The sequence below is a fragment of the Empidonax traillii genome, unplaced genomic scaffold (assembly GCF_003031625.1).
Source record: "Empidonax traillii isolate 1590-97213 ecotype Southwest subspecies unplaced genomic scaffold, ASM303162v1 scaffold102:size1114253, whole genome shotgun sequence".
NCBI classification, from domain to species: Eukaryota; Metazoa; Chordata; class Aves; order Passeriformes; family Tyrannidae; genus Empidonax; species Empidonax traillii.
In genome coordinates, this window is record NW_020955295.1 from 884,770 (window position 1) to 907,544 (window position 22,775).

Here is a 22,775-nt window from a genome sequence, read left to right on the forward strand (position 1 = left end):
GTTGATTCCACTCGGAGGCAAAGTGAATCGTTTGTAATAGGAAATGACCAGTTGCCTAATGATCCAACATTAACCTAGGCTGGCATGTAGAGCATTTGCAATTTTAGTTTTGTGTAGGCAAGTATGTGTGTGGAGGATACTCTCCCTCCAGCATGTGCCTTTTCTTAAGAGTTAGGAAAGTGCCTTTTCCTCGTAACAGAGGAAAGACAGTGTGGAAATTCTCCATTTAAAAATCTAAGGAAAGATACGTGCTAGAATGTTCATGGTCCAAGAAAATAAGATATATCTATAATTTTTTACTTTCTAAAGCTGTTACATTTCTTTCAGCGTAAACAGTTGCCATCGACGCAGCTAAGTGGTCAAAAAATCAAACATCCAGTTTAGACTCGGCTCTTTAATATTCTATGACTTTGACATTGCCAGTTCTGACTCTCTGAAATATCTTCATCTTCTTTAATCTTTCATGTAAACAGTTTAGTTTACACCATCACGCACATGCTCTCCAGAATGTCTTCTGCTGTATTTTGTATTAAATCGACCACATTATCATTATTTACTTGTGATCCTAGACACTCTCCACTCCTCTGTTTTCTCTTCTTCAGCTCTGTTTTGATACCAGGTTTTGTGTAGTGGTTTTTGAATAATTCAGGGAGAAAAAATTGATTTAGATGGAAGTTTCACATGCTTGAACTCAGAATTGTTGTAGTCCAGCTATTTGGTATATAGTCAAGCAAAATACCGCTGTTGAGTCAAAAAGAACTTCTGACTTTGTGGAAGGATGTTTATGAGCTTTAAAAATAATTTTAGTCTCCTGAAGGATGGGACTGCAACTTGGCATTTAGTGGGAGGCTTGGAAAACTGAAATGTCACTTTTGATGTGTTTTAATCCATTTTAAATGAAGCATTTGTGTGTTTTTACATGTAGCATATTACTTAGAAGGTTTCTTAATAACATGCTTTTGGCTCTGCATTTGCAAGTGGCCGCTGAAAAGGGGAGATTTGGGAGAGAATCATTGGAAGGAGACAAAATTCACATATCTCACTATTGAGGCAGGAACCTCATTTCATCATAGGCTTGTTTGAGACAGCGTAATTAGGTTTGGGTCTGTGACACTTACTTGTGCAATCTGAAGTTCACTATTTCCTGGGGTTGAAGTGTTTTATTTAGCACCTCAACTGTACAATTGATATAATTGATTCCTATCATGAATTCATTGATTTATTCTTTAGATGGAAAATATAGTCCAGATGAAACAAAAACATTTCTCTTAGCGTGCTGGCAGTGAGCCTGGAGGGTTGCTGTTGCCCCATCCAAGCTCTCATAAGCTCTCATTCTTTCTCCCAGATTTTAAGCTCGTTAACAGGGATTTCCATGGACTTAAACATGGATTTTGCCTTTGCTATCAGTGGAGCCAAAAGAGCAGGTATTTTCAAAAACTAGCCCCATCATAGAGCCCAAAGGAAAACTCACTCTGGCAAAATTTGGAACCCAGTTGTGCAGGTCCCAGAGGTTTCAAAAGTTCATCAGTTTTCATAAACGATTTAATTTGTCCAGGCTTACGTGAGCATTTTTCAGAACCACTAATATTAGCAGTTGCTGTGTAGAAACCATTTCCATCCCTAAGCATAGCAGAGGTTAAAGTTCCTCACCAAAACCCTTCTTTTAATTCTTGATAAGCTACATAAAAATATCTCCAAAGGTAATTAGGAACTAAAACTCTCCTTCCTATAATAGGTTTATGGATCAGTTGTCTTAATTCTGCCTTTCACCACTCTCCGTGCCTGTAATCTCACTAACCATCTGACTGCTTTCCACCTTTAAATCTATTACAGTCTGGTTCTGCAAACACAGGGAGGAATTCTCCAAAAGGGTACTACAACACTAGTTTATCTGATGGTGGTATTTCCAGCCCTCATCCTTTAAAATGTTATTTACCTAGTCTGAACAAAGCCGGAGTGGGATGCAAGGTCGGTTCAGATGATATAATTATGTCACAGCAGCATTAAAAGAAAAAGTCTCCACTAACATCTCGAGCAGCTTAACCAGTGTGATAGACTGGCGCGGCTCTGCCATCGGTGCCCCCAGCTGTGTTGCTTAGCAACATTTTAATTCAAGAAGAATCGAAGGAGATGAAATCCCCGTGGAGAGGGAAACAGAAATAAGAGGGCCGTTGACAGATGATCTGAGTTGTTTCTTCTAATATACTGTGAAGATCACTGGCTCTTTTCATGAATGATAAATGGACTGTACACAGATCAATGGGTTCAGCAATAAACTGGAACCAGGCTCCATGTCTGAGGTGGTGCAGGCCGAGAGGCCCAAAGATTTACTCATTTAGATGATTTGGAGTGTGTTTTCTCAAAGGTTTCACAAGAGGAAATTGATCTGAACATTTGGTCATTCCTTGCCCTTTTCTGTTGCTGGTGAATAAAAACTGTTTTGGAAATGGAATCCATTCTTCCCTTTATTTTTCCTGTTGTTGTTCTTGCTCCAGATAGGGACAGATAGCTTGTGACAACGGGGCCAGACCTCAGAGCGGGAAATGAAGTAATAGCTCTGAATGAGCAGTTCCATTCGTGGCCATTAAAAATAAACAAACCACGCTGGTGACACGAGCTGGGACAGGAGTGTTTCAGACCCAGAGCACTGTCTCTCAGAATGGCCCTCACCCCAGCTGGGGTGTGCGCTGCTGAAGAGCTTCCATGGGTTGATGTTTGCTTGTGGCTTGGCTGGGCTTTGGTGTGGCACTTAATGGTTTGTTCCCCCCCTACCCCTCTTCTTTTTGCAGGCTGCTGAAAAGACAAAATTGAGAAACATTCCTGTGAAGTAAGTTGTTTTTATATCCATTTGAAAATGCAAGTTTAATGCTGTTGTTTTATAGAGTGACTAAAAAGACTAGGACAGTGAGAAAGGTGATGAAGGAGAAAATAGAGTTCATGTTGCCCCTAGTCATAGCAATACAAAGGTAAGTATCATCGAGGAAGGCTTTTGATTTCTCCTGTGTCCCTAATGATTGCACTCCCCAAGTTTCATCCAGTTTCCATGAATTAATGTGTTGTCTGTGAATAGCTGCCAAATAATCACAATCATACTCAATACACAGTGCTCCTTGCCTGGGGGAGGGGTTTGTACATGCTAAAAAGATTTTGATTTTTAATTGCAATCCTGTAGAAGGTCTGACGGGGGGGGAAATCACTAGCAATGTGCCAAATAATTTCTAGACACGTGGGAATATTTTGCGCCTATGTATCAAGGCTTTGCCATCCTGTTGATTAAGAGCTCTTTCTCACTCTCTGTGTGCAGCTCTCTCACACCCTACACACGTGTGTGTTTCTGCTCTTTACAGTAGGGCTTTGTGAAGGATGAGCAAGCTACCAGGGAGCAATTTCAAGGGCGTTTTATGAGAAGTTCTTAAATCTTAGGCCACTAGCGGCAATACCCAACCATATATCATTGAATTAAGAAAGTTGCTATATAGATGCCCTGGCTCTTTGAGAAAAGGCATTTTCGGTTAAAGCTACCAGCATCAGTTATTCTGTTTAAATAATAAATACTCCAGGCCTAATGGGCTCTTACGTACCAATAAAACCATATTTTTAGCTTCAGTAGGTGGTCATAGCAGTTTAACTAAGTCCCAGTAACTGTATATTCCTGTTACAGACAGAGGAAATGTTCTAATTTTTGTAGTAGTTGGCTGATCATACTGACTTTTGGACTGGAGTGGGTTTGTATTTGTAAGAACACGCACTGACTCACAGATCGTTGTGTTTCAGCACACATAACAGAAGAATGCAGTTCTACTTCTCACTTGGCTTCCATCATGTATAGTCATTTACACCTTATAAAGCGAACACAGAATGTGTATGAACACTCCTTGGAGTGATTAGGCAATATGTCAGATGACCATAAATCACTCTCTCTTTATGTTTCATTCTGTCTGATAAAAATTAGAAATAGGATCCAACAGAGACCTGATAGCACATGAAACTTGTAATAAGACAAGGGACCTTTGTTGCCTATAGGGCTAGTTCAGATTCAGTGCAAGCTGAATTAAAGTCATTGTTAGCTGGTGGATATTTAATAGAGAGTGAAATGAGCTGTGTTCTCACCTCACATTATACAGGATCCAGGAGTTGCAAGGTGATGAAAGTCCTGGGGAACAGCTCCAAAATAATCATTTATCATTCATTCACCTTTTTATATATTCTGAGTCAAATTCTCAAGAATGACTCAACTGAATTGAATTTCCCCACATATAACAGAGACACCGAGCATTGCAGTTATTCAACAGCGTGTATGTGACACTGGTGCCCAATTAATCCTCCAGAAAAACTTGGGAGTCTGGGGGAAAGGGTGATTTAGGTTAAATAATTTTTTACGCAGCTTGAGTAAGTGTAACATTTTGAAATGGAGGAAGGCCAGATGGACAGTCTCGCTCTTTCCACCTACATGTGTGTATTTCACCCTGTCATGTTTCTCCCAACTGGTTGTTTAACTTCTCTTTGACTATGTTCATGGTGGCAGCTTCAATTAGTACCCTAGGGAATCCATTATACATATTAATTACACTCTGTATAACAAAATAGCTGAAAAATCTGCCTAGTTTTTCCAGTGACATGTAACTATTTGAGGTACCTGTATACAATTAGGTTTTTATGCTAAAATATTAGCTCCCAGGGCAAAAGAAAGATTAGTGCCTTCAAGGTACCAGCAGTAGCCATGGATTGCATTTATATAAGCATCACAGCCACACTTAGAACAGCTCAGACTTGGCTAGCTTTCAGTCACTGCTTTTGTAGCTCTCAAATGTCAAGGAGAATTTCACTTGAATTTTAATGTTCTTCAGTATGCAAAATAAAGTTAGTAGCTTCCATTGTCATAAGGGCTGAAAGCTGTACAGATTCCTTCTACCATATGTGACTTATCACATACATTTTTAAAAACACATTTTTGTTATTAAGACATATGTGATAGTACACTTCTGCAAATGTGAATTGCTTTTGGCTAAAAGCCATGCACTAATAAGTAGAGTTGAATCTAACTGCACTTGACATCTGCTACAATATATAATTTTTTTCACATATATAAATATATACATATAAAATATTTGCAGTTGTCATTAGCATTAAAAAATATCCTTGTTTTTACGTTATGCGGAGATAGTTCTTGGGTCCCAAAACTGGAAGTAGAAATTACTCACTTTTAAGGACTATAGTTTATATAAAGTCCTTGGACAGAACCTGATAGTGCCACCATTTAACATATTAGTTCAGAAGCATGACGAAGATTTCTGTAGAAATGGTCTATTTACTTTTCATTGCTCAGTTTATTAATGTTGCTGGTATAATGTTTGGTAGGAAGTTTACTGTTCTTTTATGTTCTCTTTAGTCCCTCCAGCACTAACCACTTAGGAAGGGAAAAAAAACAAGGAAGTTTTCTTTTTACAGTTCAGTAAAGCAGCCAAGCAGCTGGTTTGGTAATGTCCAAGTGTCTGCTGGTGCTTAGACTAACTGGTGTGAACTTCCTGATGGCCAAAGTAGGTGCAGGTGGCACTTGGCTCCTTCGAGGGGCTTGGTCTCAATTCCCTTAGAGCACTGCAAGGCACAAGACATCCACAGAACTCATCTTTATGTATTGGTAGCATCATCTGACATAATACTGCTATAAATACGCACACAGTAAATAGCTAAGAAGTCTCCGTGTCTGCAGAACTGATTTTTTTTTTTTTGGTGGAAATAGCGCAGTTAACTTTTTCAGAAGACCCTCTCCTGTCTGTATGTGGCGCCAAGGTGGCCCCCATAACTACAGGATCCATTACATTTAACTTATATACCCTCTTCTGCCCTTGTTACACAGGAGCACTTGCTTTCTCCCTTTGGTTTTATCCATATTTACATTGAGAGTCTGTGGTAGAAAAGGGATTTCCTGGCTGTGAAGCCCTAGATACTTTCTTACTTACTTGCTGGTCCTTACCATGCTGTTCCTATCCCTGAGTCTGAAAGAGGTAACATGACTTAAAGAATTTCACTCTGTGCAGGGTTTGTGATTTCTAAAGAATTGTTGCACAAGAAATAGTTTTGAATTAGAGTGCATTCAGAGGAATTAATCTTTTATATACCCTTTTATGTCTTTTATCAGTGTGTTGAGCTGCAGGATCCTCTCATATCCAGGTCCAGTCAGGGTTAGTCCTCACTCTCAAGTGCAAATACACTTGGCTTGGCAACCTGTACACAAATGTGGACTGAGGGTCAACCAAGTCATGTGGCATTGAGCACCATAGTGTGTGAAAAAATACTGCCTTATTTTTTGTTTGTTTTAAACCCTTTTCCTCATATATTCACTGGAATCCGCCCAAGAAGTTTTTGTTGCACAGAAGAGCAAATGATTAGTCACTGTTCTTCATTCCTGATATTACATCCCTCTGTTGTATAAACCAAGGATTCTTCCTACTCAAAAGGCGCTAATAGTGCTGATTTCCCTCCAACAGTGTGAGCCCACCAGTGAGCTAATACAGACACAAGGCAACTCCCTCTGCAGTTGTGAAATGCCTACTAGCTGAGCAGAGACAGTGGTTAGGAAGACGAACAGGTTCTTTGCCGATTTTCCTTATAAAGAGATGAGTTTTTTGCATGGCAGTGCCCTTCTGACTAAGGGCTGGATATAATGTCATTCTAAGCAAATGTCTCAGATTACAGTCCTTTATGAAAATGGCCAAATGGATTTCTTGGGAAAACGTGGACAGGTGAAAGAATGATTTGGCTAAAATCTGATGTCATCCAACACCTTCAAATACAAGGGGTTTGTAGGAAATAAGTTGGACTTTTTAAATGGAAAATGAATGCTTTTAAAGGTGTAGTCATGTAGTCCATGAAATTCTGTAGAACCGTAGGAATATTGGAAGTGACTTCTTGCTTCGGGGAAGAAAACATTGCCTTCCTTGAGTGTCCTTTATACTCCCTTCTTTTATAGTCCCTTTTAAAATCTTCAATAGAAAGTATATGGCATTTCCCCAAACACCTGCATATGCTTAAATTCGCTGTAGTTTTAATGACTTCCAGATACATGTTTTGGGATTACAGCTTGTGTTAAAATCCTGCTGCTTTTTATATTTTCGAAATATATTTGTTTTCCATCAGCCACAAGTTTGTTAACCAGCAAGATTTCTGGTGTTTATTGTCTTTTCCTGCCATAAAATTCATCTTCTCCTCATAAGGGCATCTGACTTGACTTGGTATGGTTTTCTGTCCCAACCATCATTGGAAATACAATCCATTAACATTTGATATCTTGACATTTCAATTGACCTCTCATTTGCAAAGCGCAGTGGTATTTTTCGTGGCCTTTTCATCCTTGATTATACATGGAATAGGAGTGCCTGTTTCTACTGACTGCACTTTAAAAATGTCTTTGTATTACCAGCTGGAGTGGCACCTTGTTTTTGCCTCCTTGGATAGACCTTATTCTGCATGGAAGGTCTGAGGTCTAAGCAAGTCATGCAGAGCCAAAGGATTTTCTTATTGACTCACTAAGCGGGAGGGCGAGCAGGTCAGACTCCGAGGGTCAGTTAATGTATGCTGTAATAGCAGTAACCATAAACAGATCTTTTGCTCCCACTGGCAGAAATGCAGGCCAGTGGGACAGGTCTGGAAGTTGGTTTGTTTTGAGCCTGTCAGATGAGACACTTGTACCCAGTAGAGCTACAAAAGTGCTATTGGCACACACTCTCAGCTCCTCCACTGCAGGGTATGTCCTGTCCTGTATTTAAAAAGAGGTGATAAAAAAGCGTGTCATGTCTAGGTTAAAAAAGCCTCTCATTCATGGATAATTGTATGGGAGGATGGCCATATATACATATACTGTATATGAAGGAGGGTCAATTTAAATTGGATGTAAGGAAGAAGTTTATTAAAGTGAGGGTGGTGGAACACTGGTGCAGGTTGCCCAGAGAGGTGGTGGAACCACTCTTAAAGAAACGAAAAACCCAAACCTGCTAAGATTGATTTCTAGTAAAACTTCCAAACAATTTCCACGTGGCCACCTGGTCATCTTTGCTTCTTAAACCTTCCTTCCCCAATGTTTCTCCTCAGACTATTTCTGGCGAACTACTAAATCAGACTGCACCAATTCAATTAGTTCTAAAAATCCATTATAACCTATTGCCTAAACTGCCTGCCCATATTCATTTCTCAAAGAAATCCATTCATATTTATGCTTTAATACTTTAAGTCTAGCATGCAAAAGCACTCAAATCCCCAGCAGAAATCCAGGAAAAAGCCCTCTTACAGGCAATTATAGACAATGTGCTTTAGCCCCTGATCCTCCTAGTCTGTCCACTTCAGCATCTGCACAGGTGCAGAGTTTGGTCAGTGGGATCAGTTTATTGCACCAGCAATAAAGTGCCTCCAAAATTTCACAGAATCTCCCACATGCCACTGACTGTGCAAGCTGGGCCCCGTGGAAAAGTCTGTAGAGGCGTGCAGAGCTCACAGCAGGGTCAGCACCTGGAGTGTCACTGTGAAACCAGTGCACACACTCTGCTGATGATTTCCAGTGAGCTTTATTTGGTGGGCTGGGGGCTGCGTTTCCTCAGCAGAACGTGAACTCTAGAAATGTTGCGAAGGATTACTTTACTCTCACAAGTTAAAGGTTAGTGTTGGAAATGGATTATAGAACTCCCGCTTCAAAACTGTTTGCGAAGAAGCGCACATATTAAATCTTTTTTGATGATATTGCATTAATCCCTAAATACTGATTTTTATGTAAATTTTGACTCTTGCAAAGCTCTGACAATTCAGCTATCCCCATGTGGTTTTATCAGAGCTCAATTGCTTCTTTAGATCTTTTTTCCTTTTTGCAGTACCTTTTGCTTTATTCCAAAGTCATCACAGCAGCTGGAAGATGTAGTACTTTAGACATAAAATAATACGTCTATTTAATATTTTACCTTTATTTTCTGAATTTGTTCCTCTGACACATCTTGTTAGATAAATTTTTATCAGTCCAAAGGATAACCACAGTAGGGCTATTTTTATTTCCAGGGAAATGATGCATGATAACTACTGGCAGGGCCCAAAGCAGTAAATCAGTCCTGTTCCAACCACAGAATGTATTAAAAGTCTGTAGCCTGTGGTAATAAGTTATAATTTAGTTGACTAGCAGTTTGTTTGGACTTAAAACTGTACAAATGAGTCACATTGGCTAAGTCCTGAAATACAGAATAGTTTGTGCTTTATTAAGGTGTTCAGCTACCACCACAACAAGTACCTAGAGAGAACACACGTTTTTCAAATGGTCACAATGCACTTTTATAGTGAAATGTTTCCGATGTGATTGTGTAATTTATAGTAGATGGTTAAATTACCACACGGCCTGCGCAGTGTTTGCTTACAAGACAATGAGATGAACAGACTCTGAGAGCTCATTCATCTAATCTCTTACAAATCTGAGTGCACACCATCAATATCAAGCACCGCTGGGTGTATCCAGCCATGAGGTGCCCCTCGGCTGCCAAGGCAGGCACGGTGCTCAGTGGCCATCACACAGCTTCAGACAGCTAGAGAAACCTTATCTTTTGTATATTTTTATTTACAGAGACATGTATATGCCAGTTGATTGAGGCTAATCGTGCATTTGTGTAAAATTTGTCTTGAGTCTTGCAGCTGGGGGGGAAAAAAAAAGTAGTTTCCTTTTAACTGGGTCACTTTTGTTATTTTTCAAAACATTTTTACACCTTCATTGTGATGCAACTTGTCAAGATTAAATTTAGGTCCCTTTTTAAAAGTTGTGAAAAAATGAAAGTTTGAGCCAAACAAAACCTTATTTTGCCTGACTCTTTTTGATGGGAAAAAAAGTTAGTTAAGGTCAATATTTTGTTTTCCAGTTTTAGTGTGTATCCACTTTTGATCAAAGGAGTATACCCATTTATCTCTCTCACTCATCCTGTGGTTTTGATCATTTTAGATTTTATCATTTCTTCTTGGTTATTATTTTTAATTTTAGGTTACTTAGCATTTATTCAAACTGTTATACTGAGTGTTTGCTTTGGGCGTTGCGTCAAGTAACAGCTATTTTCTAACCACCTGTGATATTTTTTTATATTAATGCTTTAAAAAATTGCCTCTGAGCAATTAAGATATTGCAACCAGTCAACAAATGCTAGGAAATCTGAAGAAAAGTCCTGATCCTGATATAACTGGGAGAACCTGTGTTGCTGGTTTCAGTACAGCTGGCTGAATCCAGCATAGGAAACAGCCTTCAGATCTCATAACTCTGAACTTCGCTGTTGTGCCATTTTTGTGTTTCTGGAAGGTAAATAACCAGAGCAAAACTGTAAGTAGTGTTAGAGTATGTTTATGACTGTATGGTTTATTTAGGTTCTAGCACTCCCCACATGAAGGTCCCTGCCTTGGAGAGCCTGGCAGTGGATGAAGTTATGGTGCAGTGGGATTTAACTGAGGCTTTGAACTGTATCTTCGAAATCTGTGGGCCTGTATCTGCTCTCTTTTCAACTGCAAAACTCCACTAGTTCCACTGGCACTTGTCCTACTTCTCCTGGGCGTGAGAGGGGATGATGTTTCCTTGTCCTTTGTGGGCTGTGGCTTCATGGTAATGTATCTAGTAGAGTTCTCTGTCTTGCATGGTCATGAAAATAGGACTGAGTTAAGGTTACCCTTGATACCACCTTTTATATACCCCAAAAACATGCCTGCCATACAGCAAACAGTCTTTTACTTTGGCAGCCAGTAAGTGAGATAAAAGAAAAATAGGTGTCTTTCGAGCATTTATGGTTTTTTAAATACAAATACAAAAAATGATGAGCTTGTGCTAAGTGAGAAAACTAGGAAAAAATTCCAGTCATTTAGGATCAATGAATACGAAAGAAAGGCAAAAGCTAGATAATGTTTCAGGAAATAACACTGCTACAAGGTTAATTTTGCCTAGTACAACATTTCCTAGTATTGAATTGCCTGATATACTCCCTCAGGGATTGCTCCTGCGCTTGCAATAATCGAGGCTGATTTTATTGGAAAATCACCTCTGGATGAGAGACATACTCTAGAGAGAACTTTGCATGGGTACAAATAGGTTTTTGGTGCCAGTGCCATGTTGCCCAGGCCAGCACAGTTATAGTTCCCAATCTGTCTGTGCATTCAAGCAGCAAATTCATTAGCAACCCTTCTGGCAGGATAGAAAAATAGACATATTAGGGAAATTTACTTTGAATTGTTTTCAGGATTTGTTGGATAACAGTTCAGTAATCAAATTGCGCCTCCTAACAAGAGCATTAAATATTTTTATTAATAGTGGCAGGGAAGCTGCAGATATTCCTTCAAGTGCAGAACATTTTACTGTAACGCTATGTGACTGGCAAAGATCATGGATGAAAGAAGAGGTTAGCATAGTTGGAGCGGGGGTGCTTGTAATGTCGGAGCTGATTTTTGTTTTGTGTTCTGTGTCGGGGCTGTGTTGAGCCACACAACCCTCACATTACAGACGTAACGTTAAGTTCAAGTATCGACTCGTCCGTCAGACCCCGCCAGTTTGCCGGCTCTTTAATTGCAGAAGGAGGGTCATGTCGTGACAGCTCCGTGCTCTCTAACCGTGGGACCCAAGTTCAGATCTGTGGAGCGGCTCCCAGGCCTCGTCAAGTGGAAACTGAGCATATTGTAAACAGAGCGCGTTTCGCCTCCAGCTGGGAGGAGGGACACGTGGAACGCCGCGTACGAGGGCCCTCCGCTGACCTTGGAGCGACTTTCAGTGTGGGGAGGCTGGAGGAGCGCTGGGAAAAGGCTGATTCAGAGAGACAGATTAGTGAGGAAGAAAAATCAAGGAGATTGGCACGGGGACGGTGGAAAAAAAATCTTTCTAAAGAAGGAAAATTTTTTTGCACTCGAGGCCAGCGCTGAACCCTTATAATCAGGCTCATCTCTGGCACCACACACCAACAGGAGCAAGAGAGAAAAATACTTGATGCAGCTTGCACACTGAAGTCTGTGCAAAAGCTAGTGTTCTGCCTGGGAAAAAAAAAAAAAAAAAAAAAAAAGGCAGACTAGAATTTAGTAAAGAATAAATTACATGAAGCTCGGGAAAATGACAGGGCTAAAAATTAGGATTGTAAAGAATAATCTGTATGCTCTGTTCCCTAATTCCTGTTGTTTTCATGATTGTTTCGCTGTGAAGAGGAGAGCCACTCTCAGTATCAATCACAGTAAGCTATTTAGACACAGAAATAAGTGGCATATGGCTTAGCACTTTTGGGTCTAGCAATCAAGTAGCAACCTTCTGCAATACAACTGCAGTTCGGTTCCCAATGGGCTTCACTTTGATGATTAGATATATTGAGTTCCCTGTGTCATTCAAAGACAGCAGAATTTCATACAAGTTGGTGTTAGCTTCCTCTCACTTCATTTCAATTTTCAATAACCAGTGTCATCACAAGTAACAGTTTCCTCGTAATGGAACTTCATGTCGAATCAGATTTGTCCTTCAAGTCAAAGAGCACTGTGAAAAGTCTTCTGAAATACTGATCTCTGGAAAAATTCCTACCACAGTGAAAATGGGAAGGGATTATTTATTTCATTCTTTTTTCTCCTAAAGACATTTAGGTGCCCAATCCTCAGATCATTCAGAAAAAGTCAAAAAAAAAAAAAAGCATTAGTATTGCATTTGGGGATGGTCTTAGCATTCTTTACAGGACTAACACAGGTGCTTTAGAAGCCATTTTTGTGGTAAGTAAATAGAAAATATTTGTTGGTTCATATTTGAAACCAAAAGTTTGATATTTAAAAGCAAGCACTGTGTAAGTGGAGTTATATCAGAGGAGAATTTGGACTTCAAATATGAATTGGTCCCTCTGTACTTCAGCATGGCTTCTGTTAAATATTAGTGTGCTTCACTGACACAGAACTGATACTTTGCTGGGACTTGCTTTCTCTCCATCAGCTCTGCCCCATCCCTGGGAATTGGGGAGCTGTCTGTGTAGGCAGCTGGAGGGGACCAAAGGCTTTGCCCACTGGAGGATGAAAGCGTGAGCCCTGCTGGAGTTCAGGGTTTAGGGAAGGGAAAGACTCAAAGAGTAAAAAGCCCAGAACATGCATCATGATGAGCATAAACATGCAAGACAAGTGTCTGCCTTTTCTCTCAGGGATATTTCTGGAGAAATCTGGTGTCTTGGAGAATGTTCTGCCCATTCCAGTGCTTGAAGCTGTATCCTCCCCAGCGGGCTGGGATCCCAGTTCTCTCTTTGTTGCCCCTTCTCTGTAAGATTTACAAAATGGAGGAGCCCTTTGAAGGTCCACCAGTGTCACACAACCTGTACATCACTGAGATCCACCTGGCAGCTTTCCACACAGCCCCCCCACGCATGAGGATTGTGCCAGATAGTGTAACAGCACTAGCAGTGCTTTTAAAGAGTAAATTCTGGGTCACACATTCACCACAAAGCACTTGCTGCAATTCCCAATTAGCCTTAATAAGCTGTAAGAAGAGCGACTGCAGGCAAATATCTCACAGCTTTATAAAGCCTGACATGTACCAAGCAGCAAAGATGATACGGCTGCCTGTGTCACATACCCCACACTGCCCATCCCATAGTTTTATTTCTTGGCAGTTTCCTACCATTTTTGTGGAATATTTTTTTAATGTGACAAAGTCACTTCAATTACACAGTCATTATAAGTTTTGCCAAGGTTGACTATGGATCGCTTTGTGTTCATTAGAGCACAAAATTAGAATTTTCATTGCAGCAACTGTAAACAGTATTGGCTCAGAGGAGTCAAGCTTTCTTCCCTCCATAAAATCTTGGATAAGCTATAACTGAGGACTTCCTTTTTTTTTTTTTTTTTTTTGACAGCTTTTAGGTGGTTTGATTTTTTTTTTTTTTAAGCTGCCTTATGGGTTGTTGGAAATTTTTCTTCTTCTTCCTAAGCCTTGATATATTTGTTTAACTGAATAACCAGTTCCCTTTAAAATGATGGCATTGCCACTGTGTGCATGAACAAGCAAGTGCAGTCAGTGTGTTTCTAAAGCTATGAATATATTAGTCCTTCAACTTCTTGAATGTTATAGCTTGGTGCTTGTCACTTCAGACCCCGACAGATTTGTAAAAACCATAAATGGTCTTAAGAAAATAACCCTGTTTCAAAAAATACTTCATCATCTTCTTAAGTCCCACTAAGCCCCATTAAGCTTTCACTTAACTAATATCAGAGTTTACTACTTAAGTAATAATTAAAGTTTCTATTTCGTATTCTCATGAATTTATGGATATATATGATTGACTTTGCTCATCATGCTGATGTGAATATAGAGAAATTGCATCAAAACTGATCATTTTATATATGCAAAAATGAAGCAAATAGGAAATAAATCCAGTTTGGAGTGTTTCAAGCAATGGAGAAAAAAACCAAGAAGAGTTTCGAATAAAGTCCAAGCTTTCAGAAAAACTGTCTGGAAAGAATAAGACTGCCCCTTTTTGTCTGTATCTAGAAAAATAAATAAGATCAAGAAAAGCATCTTGGAGAGAAGGAGGTTACATTTTTCCCTTGATTTTTTAGTAATTCCTTTTCTGTTATTTTAACCCTCGTATTGCTGATGTACCATGCTAGAAACGATAGTGTAGTGAGTAGGGGAACACTGCTTAGTAGAAAATATAACGAGAATGTTTCGCCTTCTAGTTTTTTGGGATGAAGGTGAGCTTATGCTGCTCTACCTTCCTTTTCAGTCTCTTAGGATTAAGGAGATTGTGTGGCTCCTCACTTGTGCTTCCAGGCTTTGTTTTTAACCTGATGTGTATTTACAAGGCAGGAGAGACGACAGAGACTGTTCTGGAAGTAGCAAGGAACTTCAGCAGACATCCCTGTCAGAGCTTGCACAGCAGCAATCCTCTGCCCTGCTCCTACAAATTCACAGAGTGCATGCTTCCCTTGGCATGTGGCACGCTCGAGTCTTGCCAATGGGATGCCCAGTCCTTAGCGATTTAATTTTTTTTAGATATAATATGCCATGATAATGTCATTCAGGATATGTCAGCAAATGCACCAACAGGCTTTATCAGCTTCTACCTCTTAGCAAAACCTGGAGCTACAGTGAGTGGGGACAGCAGACATACAGCAAAGGCATATCTCTTCCTCTTAAAGAAATGTGTTTAACAAGGTTATGTACCATTTGCATTCCAAATTTGCAATTAGCACCCCGTGAGCACACAATGAAATCATCCAAGTGACAGACAATGTGTTAGATATATGTAGTTGGACTTTTTGTAGTTTAAACACACTATTAGATACAAGGTAGCGCAGTCTTACATTTTATAGAAATCAGTGTAATCTGAATAATGAGAGAGCTCATTGAAGTATCATTCTCTTGTGTGAAGGATGTATGTTTGTGAATGCATGTGTGTGCACGCAGGAATGCAAATTGCTAAGTGAAAAGATTAGCAAATTGTGGATTGTGGAAGTCTGACTGTATATAGTAGAAAATTTTCCTTCAAAGCACATACAAAGGTTTGATTCTGCAACTTTATTCTCAACCCTATAATTTTACACTAGCTGGCATAAATTAGCAAGCTGGAAGTCTAAATATATGTGTCTGACATGCCTCTCAAAAGAAATAAGATAAATGCACGTGGTGAAACAGGAGTAGTATGTGTGAAATATCTGTGCCTTTCTGCACATAGGTTACATTTAAGTCAAGGAAAGGAAAGAAAAATCCTTCATCTGCACTTTATCTGTGTTGAATGTAGTCTGGAGTTCTGTGAATATTTCTTTTTTAACTTCAAGGACTTTCATTCTGTAAAGAAACTGGCAATGCCAAGCATTCCTTCTCTACCAAATGTGATAATTTCTGAATCCAGACAGAGGCTTACTTGCATTAATGTGCTCAGTGGTGTGGTGGAAATCAGTAAAATGATGAGGCGCAGTGAAGGGGGAAGGCGGGCTTTCCACATTTATTTATTCTGGATAAATGGTGCCCATTAATCTATCAGGAAAATATGGAATTAGCAGGGAAGAAACCACAGTTGCAAATTTGGCAGTTGCTAGCATGCACAGATGGTCTTTCAGTGTTTTAAGATTTTCCAGTCTTTTGATATTGATACCAACATTGAAAAGTAGCCCGTGCATTGCTAATGTTTATCTGGAATAGCCATAGAAAATGAACATTGTGTATTTTGGATTGTTCAGTCTCCTCCTCTCAGTGTATTTGCATAACGTTTTTTGATCTTAAAGGTAAAGTTTTTATGCTCTGTCTGTCTTTGGTTATTTTAAGAATCATAATTGGAGTATGATTTGCTAAAATAGGAAAGCCAGCATACCCAGACAAAGGCATTAGGAGGAAAGAGGCTCTCACATGGGAATTCAGTGGAACTTGCAGGTTAGTTGTCCAAACTACCTTCTTGCTGTTACAGATAGTATGCTTCTTTGTAAAGTGGTGTTCTCAAAACCAGGATGTGGAGTCCCTCCTTTGACAGTGTTGTTTATTCTTATTCTGCTGACAAGCGCTGATTCTCAGTCCCTGTATCTTCACTGGAGCTGGGAATCTGACCCTGGCGATGTCTCCATTCAGTATTTCAGGGCATGAAGTCAAGAGGGAAGGATAATGTCATCTGGCTTAATTTGCTTTGGGAGTGTTTGGTTGAGTCTTTAAAGACTCTGTTGAAATATATCACAGAGGAAATCACAGAATAATTCTTGCCAGCTTTACTTTGAGTTTATTCTCAGCTGACCCAGAGGATATAGTACCTTAATGACTGTTCTGAAATTTGCCCTCTGCAGTGCTGTGGTTGTGTGGATGTGCATGTGCACAGGACAAAGACATCTTTGACTGCACACAGCAAAAGGTGCTTTGTATTAAAAATCAGTAAAAAAACTGTTGGGGAAAAAACTAAACTTAAAAAAAAAATAAATTAGTGCACTGTGAGTTTTCATCTGGTGAAAAAATATTTGAGATGCAAAAGTAAGGTGAAAGTTTCAGATGTGTGACAGAAACACTGTATGCTGCTGCCTCCAGTGTACTCTGGTGGATGAATCTGGTTTATATAGATCTGTATGAAGCCAGATAGGCTGATGGACAGTCAGTCAGACAGATAGATATGGGTAATAGATAAGGGTATGCCAAACCTGTAGGACATTAGGACATGTAGGTGTGCTTCTAAGTCGTTTTTTTGTTTGTTTTTTTTTTAACATGCAAAAAAACAAACACCATCTTGCCAGTATCTACCAATGCTAGTTAGAAAGAAACATGCTAGGTGCTAACAAGAAATTTTTCTAATTATGGTTCAGCAGAAATCTTACTGAGCATCTGTGTAGATAGCACAGAACAGACCTAGAAGCACCTTGTTGTACAGACAGTAGTTCCCATCTTTGAAGCACGTAGCCAGATTTCATGTACCACCCCAGGAACAGAACTTGGTTCTGTTTTACAATCAGGGACGCAAAATATAGTTTTATTTTCCAGTGTGCCAACAGCCATCTTGGGTAAACAGATACTTTAGCTTAAGCCATACCTGTACTATCATTTAGAAGAATTATGCCATCAATTTTGCAAGCTACACTTCTATTTATTCATCCCAAGAGGTTTTTGCCTTTTCTGCAACCACCTGATATTACTGACTGGTGTGCAGTGTGTAATCCATTATAACCATGTGATCTTTCTCTAGAAAACTACCTCACTGGTCATTCCCTACCTTATATTTTTGCTGTTGAATTTTCCTGATAAACTGTAGTACCTTGCACTTGTCCACACTGAATTTTATCCTGTTTCTTCACATCTTACCTCCGTTTCATCAGGATCTTTTCGTATTCTTACACATCCTTCAAAATACTTGTAGACCTTCTCACATGGGTATTGCTTGCTAATTTAACAAGCATACCGCCTATTCTCTCATCCAAAACTCTTCATGGTCTTCTAAAATGTTCATGTCCATTGTGTAGTTACTGTGGCAGTAGCTAGGCTTTAGTCTTGACGGATGTTTCTTGCCAGATCTATAATAACAAAAGAGAGATGCTACTGATGATGATTTGGGTGATTTATGTGGTCTATAAAGGGCAGTTTACCAGAATGGATCAACCCTTTAAACTCTTGAAATGGCCACACATCTTACAGGACTGTGGAAGTCTGAAGATCGTGGAGGGTATGAACTTTTCAGGTTCTTTGTACATATGTGAAACTTGCATTTAACAAGCCACAGAAAGGCACAAACAACTGCCTGCAATGCATTTCAAAGTCCTTCACCAGCAATTAAAGGCTCTGCAGCTCTGACTGTCTGTCTGCTAACCCACCACAGCTGACTTTCATGAAGTATTGCCCACAGTCAATGTTCTTGCAGCACTGGGCAGTACTTTAGTTTCATGTGGTACCTATTTTGTCATGAAAACTGTATTGAGAAAAATCCCAAATTTCTTGTCTACATGACATTTAAGAGATTAGTGAAGACCCTACACCAATGAGGGACAGAGATTCAAAAACAAAGCAAAAAAAAAAAAAAAAATTAAAAATGGAAGTGGCTGGAAGCAGAGATAAAGAAGTCAGACATCAGGACAGACTTAGCATGCAAGACTGTTGTTGTGTAAGCAAAAGCTGACCCTGGTCAGCTCAAACTAGTGTTATCTTTACTTGTTCCAGATATTGCTAGAGGAATTTCTTCATTTGTTTAATATCAACAAGCAATTCTTCTGGACTTCACTCAGCAGTCATACACAATCATATCATCACTCAAGCACATACTCCCAAATTCATCCACACATTTCAGTAATAAAGCCATGCATCTAAACATGTATGTACTGAATTGCTCCAGCCATATACTCTAACATACATTCTCTGGTCTCTTTTGAAAAAGAACCATTTAATATTTTTTTTAACATATATTTGTGCTGCAGTCAAATGATCTCTTAGTCACTGCTCTAAAAGTCTTGGCTGCAGGGTAAAGGATTCCTCACTCTCTTTGTCCTGTATCCCCCAGGGCAGTGAATTTCTCAGTTCCTCTCCCTAGCTTGCCACATACAGGTGTAGAGAGACCCAAGTACTGCCTCCACTCCAGAAGCTGTCTCAGACCCTCACCCTCCTACTTTTACACCATCCTAGAGGAAGGATTTCAGTAGCATTTGGGGAACACTGGCACAGATTTGTTCTCTTGAGTATGTGTACATTGATGTTCATGTTTATATCATTTATTTTGCTCCATCTTCTTTAAAAAAATGTCCTGGAACTCTGTCAGGACACTTCCCTGCTCTTTGGGTGTTCCTCACCACATCTGTGCGTTCCTGATTGTTTTATTTTACTTATTTTGAGTTACCTGGGTCCATCTCTTAAATTAATAACATTTACCAGAATAAAGGCAGAGCCATGGGCCTGTGGTTTAGCCCAGTTGAAAATTAAACATCATTCTCTGCATAAAGGCATTTCTGACTCATTTTTATGCTGTAATTCCATCAAAGAGGTTTTTTTCTTGGCCCGTAACCATTGCACAATAATCGGCCTTTTAAGGAAAAGTGCATATCTCCAACACCAAAGCCTAAAGAAGTTAGCTTTGTTGTCAGTTTTCTAGTGTGCCCAGGAGAAAATCTATCCTCTGCCATCCTCACAAGTGAGAACTCTGGGAACAATTTAACATACATTTTTCCATTTAGGTTCCCAAGTGCCTTTGTGTATTTGCTCTGACCTTATGCTGGGAAGAGTTACGAGTTACTAGCAGTCATCTTCTCCGTATTTTTCCTGTGACTGTAATTCAGTGTAATGGAAAGATTCCAAGACAATTAGAAACGCAGTCCATATAGCAACCTGCCTTCAGAAATTCAGGGGAAAACAGTAACTTTCTTTAAAGAGGCAAACCCCATCAAGAAAATGGGGTTATTGAAAGTCCTGAATCTCCTCTTCATAAGCTTTACACTTTGTTCATATACTAGACTGCATCTTAAATATAAACCTATCATCAGGTTTAGCAAATCAATACCATAAGAGTGTGAAATGGTCCCCAGAAATCTCCAGAATGCCATTTCACAGTAAAAGCAATTGAAAAAGAAGCTGCAGTGGAATATCTTATGAGATAGCCATTTAGATCACAAAAGGATCATAAAAGTCAGAAGCAGTTTGTTTGAAGCAAGGTTCATAATATAACCATACAGGGCTTGCTGGGAAGAAAGAGGAAAATTGCAAACCAATTTGTGGTTACAGCTTTTTCTGTCAATTCTGCGGGGATTTAAAACTTGTAAAAGGTGGAACTTCTGCCATCTTACATTGCTCAACTGGAAAGAGAGGGCTATAATCATAGTAGCTAAACAAACACCAATTATTGAAAGGCAATATAGTCTTCATTAACTTCAAAGCAATTAGCACTTCTTTAGTTCATTTACTACTGAGTAAGGTGGTGTCAGACCAATGGCATTTGTCAGTAATAATCTGAGCATCTTTTGAGGCTTGCCTTCCTATATTGTCATAATATTTTGTCAGTGAAGTTTTGATACTTTCTCTTTATGCACAATCAAGACACTAAGGAAAGCATTAAAAGGAATGTTTCTGTGAGTAAATGCCACCTGAGCATGCCACCCTGTTTCAAACATCTTTTTGTCATATAACTACATATTTCTTAGAAGATGATTGTGTCCTAGTGCAGGATAGTAGAAGCAGAGCATTCTGGAGGAAATCATATGTCACAAAGCAAAAAAATACTGTAAATAAATAAATCAGTTCATTCTGTCAGCACCCATTCAATTCTACAATTGTGTGTCTTGTACACACCCTTTGAATTAATGTGTAATCTTTGTCCTTTGGTAAGAGCTAAGAGATGACCTGACCACCTAGAATGGCTTGGGTCAGACATAAACAAATCCCCCAAAGGTTGGAAACTTAATTAGGTTGCAGTTGCAAGTCCTTTAATATTTTTTTCTAAAAATGCTCCATGATTCATGGTTGATTAGAAGGTAATATGGAGCCAGTCTACCTTCTTCCTTTCTTCCTTTTCTTAAAAAAAAAAAAACCCTAGACAATAAAAAAAGTTTCTGTTTATTCTTCTGCTAACATTTCTCTTTGGAGAGTGGCACTGCTTTAATAAAGATATAGGAAATGAAATTTCAGCTACGTTACAGTCAATCAGATTACTTTGAACAAATGAAAAGTAATGGTGCCTCCTTTAATACCATTAGAGGAATTGATATTGCAGGATTCTTTTCAGATGGCAGTGCACTGACGATGGGAGGCCTGATGCTGTTTACCCTGTGGTGACACCTCGGTGGAGGGATAATGTGCTGCCATGCACTTGGAGCCTCCTGTTTTCCTTTCTGCTGCCACCATAGGGGAGCCCAAAGCCCAGGGCAGGGAGTGCAGCCAGGGCTGGGGGAGAGCAAAGGGGCTGTGCACGTCGTGCCCAGGGATGCTCTCCACTGGATGCCCATGGAATGGGACACAGCCTCGGCTCTCCTGCACCCCTCTGAGATCCAGGAGAATAGGAAGGATTGTTCAGTTGTGCAGGATCAGGTTCTGATCACAGTATCTTTAAGTGATATTTGCCCTAAGGAGTTCATATGTCTATAATGGAGTAAAAATATGGAGGCTTCATTTTTTGGGCCACCTTCTGGATGTCTGGCCTTAGCGGGGACGCCCAGCTGGCCAGCTCCGGGAGACCTTGTGGCTTTCCGAGGGTGCAGCAAAACAGATTTTGCTGCCTGTCTCTGTGTGGTATTGCCAGAGTCTCTTCTCCATGCAGATTCCCAGTCGCTGTCCCGCTGGGGCTCAGCAGGCACCAGGCATGAGGCAGAACAGGCCTCCAGCAGCTCCACAGTAGGACGTGCCATTGCCCCGGGACCAGGCTAACATCGAGGCGTGCTTTTGATTTCCTAAGTTGCTGCTGTTCACCCCTCAGCAGCTCAAGTCCTAGGCTGTAGAGCACTAAATGAGTGCTTGAAGTGATTAGACATTATTTATCTGCATTTATGAACAATGCATTTCATTCATGTCATCGTTTACTGCACGTATTGGGAAAGTTATTGGGCTCTTTGGACGATTTCTTTTCCAGGAAGTGAGTGTGGCATTTTTTTGTCTTACGTAACCCTCCATTTATCTCCCAGAGCCTGCTTTCTGCATCGCCACTTTTATTTTTCAGTTTTGTACATATTCCTGTGTCTGAAACAATGAGGAAAAAAGTGCTCATTAAAACATCTGTTCTAATCCATTTATCAGAGAGGAACAATTACAAATAGCACTTTACCAATTAATTAGTAACCTTATTCATCCTACGAACTCAAATCATGCTAAGGCAGCTTCTTTTCCTTTACATGATTTGCACCATTTTTATCATCTTATGTGACCGATGCTACTGAAATAAATTTCTCAACGTGGCTCAGAAAGACAATGGCAAATTATCTCTTTCCCCAAGTGAATGTTAATGAGCAGGAGGCTGGTGTGCATCATTGCTACCACTTCTTTCAGTATCCCTTGTTGCAGGCTGGCAAAAAAGAAATCTTAATTCTTAAATGCCAGTAGAAATTCCTTTACCCTGGTTTGTGGGTAGCCAGAGCGCTCTGCTAGCACAGGGCCATAGCTCTCTCTGAGCCACATCAGGGAGAAGGTCAGTGCTGTGCTTCAGCTGGCGGGTTGGCTGGGCTAACCAGCATGTGAGAGAAGTTCACAGTGCTTAATAGCAGCAGCAAATTCTCCTGGCAACTTAAAGTTGTCCACAGGCTGGAAGCAAAGGGATATGGATGCCACTGATAGTTGTTTTGTCATTACAGAGCTTATGCACGGCCCTCAACTGATGCAAAGCATCAAATCTCCACTGACTTCACCG

At 39.9% G+C, this 22,775-nt stretch overlaps 1 protein-coding gene across 6 annotated transcripts in view; it reads left to right on the forward strand.

The window, feature by feature from the left end:
• AFF2 (AF4/FMR2 family member 2) overlaps nt 1-22,775 on the forward strand; it is a 329,690-nt gene that overhangs the window by 246,614 nt on the left and 60,301 nt on the right. For all 6 annotated transcript variants that reach the window (XM_027882169.1, XM_027882168.1, XM_027882172.1 and 3 more), the window contains one exon: nt 2,790-2,827. In XM_027882169.1, coding sequence (XP_027737970.1) covers nt 2,790-2,827 — 38 coding nt within the window. The remainder of the gene's footprint in view (nt 1-2,789; nt 2,828-22,775) is intronic.